Source organism: Eriocheir sinensis, chromosome 20, assembly GCF_024679095.1.
Source record: "Eriocheir sinensis breed Jianghai 21 chromosome 20, ASM2467909v1, whole genome shotgun sequence".
NCBI classification, from domain to species: domain Eukaryota; kingdom Metazoa; phylum Arthropoda; class Malacostraca; order Decapoda; family Varunidae; genus Eriocheir; species Eriocheir sinensis.
The window spans coordinates 12,154,515-12,157,071 of NC_066528.1; the positions used below are offsets into that span (position 1 = coordinate 12,154,515).

General features: G+C 47.3%; 1 protein-coding gene across 1 annotated transcript in view; it reads right to left on the minus strand.

The window, feature by feature from the left end:
* Positions 1-941, minus strand: part of LOC127001064 (uncharacterized) — a 2,476-nt gene extending 1,535 nt beyond the window's left edge. The window contains exons 1-2 of the mRNA XM_050865234.1: positions 938-941; positions 1-331 (exon numbers count right to left, since the gene is read on the minus strand). The exon at positions 1-331 is cut by the window's left edge and continues 374 nt beyond it. Of these exons, the coding sequence (XP_050721191.1) occupies positions 1-331; positions 938-941 (335 nt within the window). The remainder of the gene's footprint in view (positions 332-937) is intronic.
* Positions 942-2,557: the final 1,616 nt, after the last annotated feature.

A 2,557-nucleotide genomic window follows, 5' to 3' on the forward strand; every position in this document is an offset into this window, starting at 1 on the left:
TCCACCTTCAGTTTGATCCACTTGTTGTTGCTGTAACACCTGTCAAGGCCAAACCAAGCTAGTATTTGACTTGGTGCAGAGAGAAATGCTTGTGTCACTACAAGACTAACTCCCTTGAAGTCATCTCCCGGCTTCACGTACACTGTTGTCGACTCACTATATCTTCCTAATTCTCTTTTCTCCTTACAAATTGTCTCCTTCCCTCCTTCACTAACGACCACCACTCCATGAAGATCCTCACAGTCCCTGGTGCCGTGGGCGCCTCCAAGATGCAGCAGGAGCACCGCCGCCACAGCCACACGCCCCGCCATCACCCCAAGACACGCCAGGCCTGTTTGTCTCCGGGTGTGAGGGTGAGGGAGCAGGATGGACGCCGGATATACTTCCCCCCTGATATATAATACAAAGACACAGAACACACACACACACACACACACACACACACACACACACACACACACACACACACACACACACACACACACATGGCATTTATATATTGACCTTAGTGTGTCCTGCGTTTTGAAGATGGATAATTGTGATATGAGTATGTATTCTCTCTCTCTCTCTCTCTCTCTCTCTCTCTCTCTCTCTCTCTCTCTCTCTCTCTCTGGTTGAAGTATAAAGACACTGAATGACTCGCCCTTCTGTTCACTCGTCTGGTGTGTCGTCGGTCCTCTTCGTCGCCCGCAGCCACGTCCTCATCTTCTGGGAGGGGATGAACCTGCGTTTTTTGGCCCTTGTAATTCTTAACTGCACGCGTGTAAGGCATCACTGAATCTCATGAACAGCAACATTGAAGCGCTGATAGCCGCTGTTTTAGAAGACGGTTATGGACGGAGAGTAACGAGAGTAGCGACCCCAACCTGACCTACCTATAACTACTAAGTATTCTAGCCCTGCAGGATGACAGGATGAGGTCAGCCCCCCTGCCCACCCATGTCCCAGGCCTTCTCTCTCTCTCGGCCTTGACCTTGGAACATAACCTCTCTAAACAGTGTAAGGCCAAGCTCCTTGTATAGTTGCAAGCTCCTATTTTACGATGACCCTATACATGGCCTCTCATGCACGATTTAAACCAGCAAAAAAGGGCAAAATAAACATGGCGACTGATACATTTTGTTATGCTTTTATTAATATTAAGTCACAGGATCAGATAACAGGGGGCAGCGTGACATAATCATTCATCACACTGTGCAAGCCAAACCCCGCGGACAGTCTGACATTCCCGTGAGTCGCGCCGTCCGTGTGTTCCCGAGGCGGCCGCGGCACCACACTGTTCCGGGGAGGGGACGGCGCTGTGCAAAATACCCCAAAGATGCAAGAAAAGCACAGATGTTTGTTACTTCATAGCCGTGTTGTACTAAAAGTTTAGGTTTTCTTTTAACACCGTGAAAGTTGCCTGTAGTAGCTACGTGTTTTGTTCTGTTGTAGCTTCTAGTGTGTCAGGATGGCCGTGGTGCTGGCCCAGGCACGCGTAATGCAGCCTGAGGATTTTGCACAACAGCGGCGGGCACTCGCTGAAACTTGTCACCATCCAACACAACAGTGACGAGTACCAAGGCATGAAACACATCTCCCCGCCCCCTCAAAGGAAAAGGGATTAATATGTCACCATCCAACACAACAGTGACGAGTACCTTGGCATGAAACACATCTCCCGCCCCCTCAAAGGCAAAGGGATTAATATGTCACCATCCAACACAACAGTGACGAGTACCTAGGCATGAAACACATCTCCCGCCCCCTCAAAGGTAAAGGGATTAATATGTCACCATCCAACACAACAGTAACAAGTACTAAAGCATGAAATACATTTCCCCTGTCTCCCAACGAGAAAAAAGATTGACTGACTTCTCACAAACCAAAACAACTGTAACATCATATCTTTATCCATGTAGTGGAATGCTATACCTATATTTCTCACCATGTTATATGTATCACCGAAGATCCGATTTATATGACTTTCTGGTTGCATATAATCTTGCACTATTACTCCCAGGTCTCTCTCTTCATTTACTTTCTTTAATATTTCGCCATCTCCCATTTGTGTGTGTGTGTGGGGGGGGGGGGGGTGCTTCCACGCGACGCGTCACGGCCACGACAAAATGCGCAATATCTTCGGCTGTCCTAACTTTTTTTCTATTATTATTATGAGAGAAGTTTTCTTACACTATACACTATTCTAGATGAATATAGAATTATTGCAAAGACACCATTTCCACCTCTTTTAAATGTCTAAACTTTCCCCGCGCACAACATCCAGAGAAATATATCGCCATCCGTACTTCAAGGGTTAACTATAGCGAAAAGACACTAATAATTAAACCTTTCACCGGTAACTATAAATAAATGTAGTTATTGGAGTGGAGGAGACAGTTTTTGGGTCGGAAATCGGAAAACATAAGAGGCTGAGTACGACAATCTGGTGCAGCAGGTGTCGAGTCAGTGTCGGAGTGTTGGTCAGTGAAGGTGGGCGTGCAGGTGTGAGTTAGTGTCGGAGTGTTGGTCAGTGAGGGCGGGCGTGCAGGTGTGAGTCAGTGTCGGAGTGTTGGTC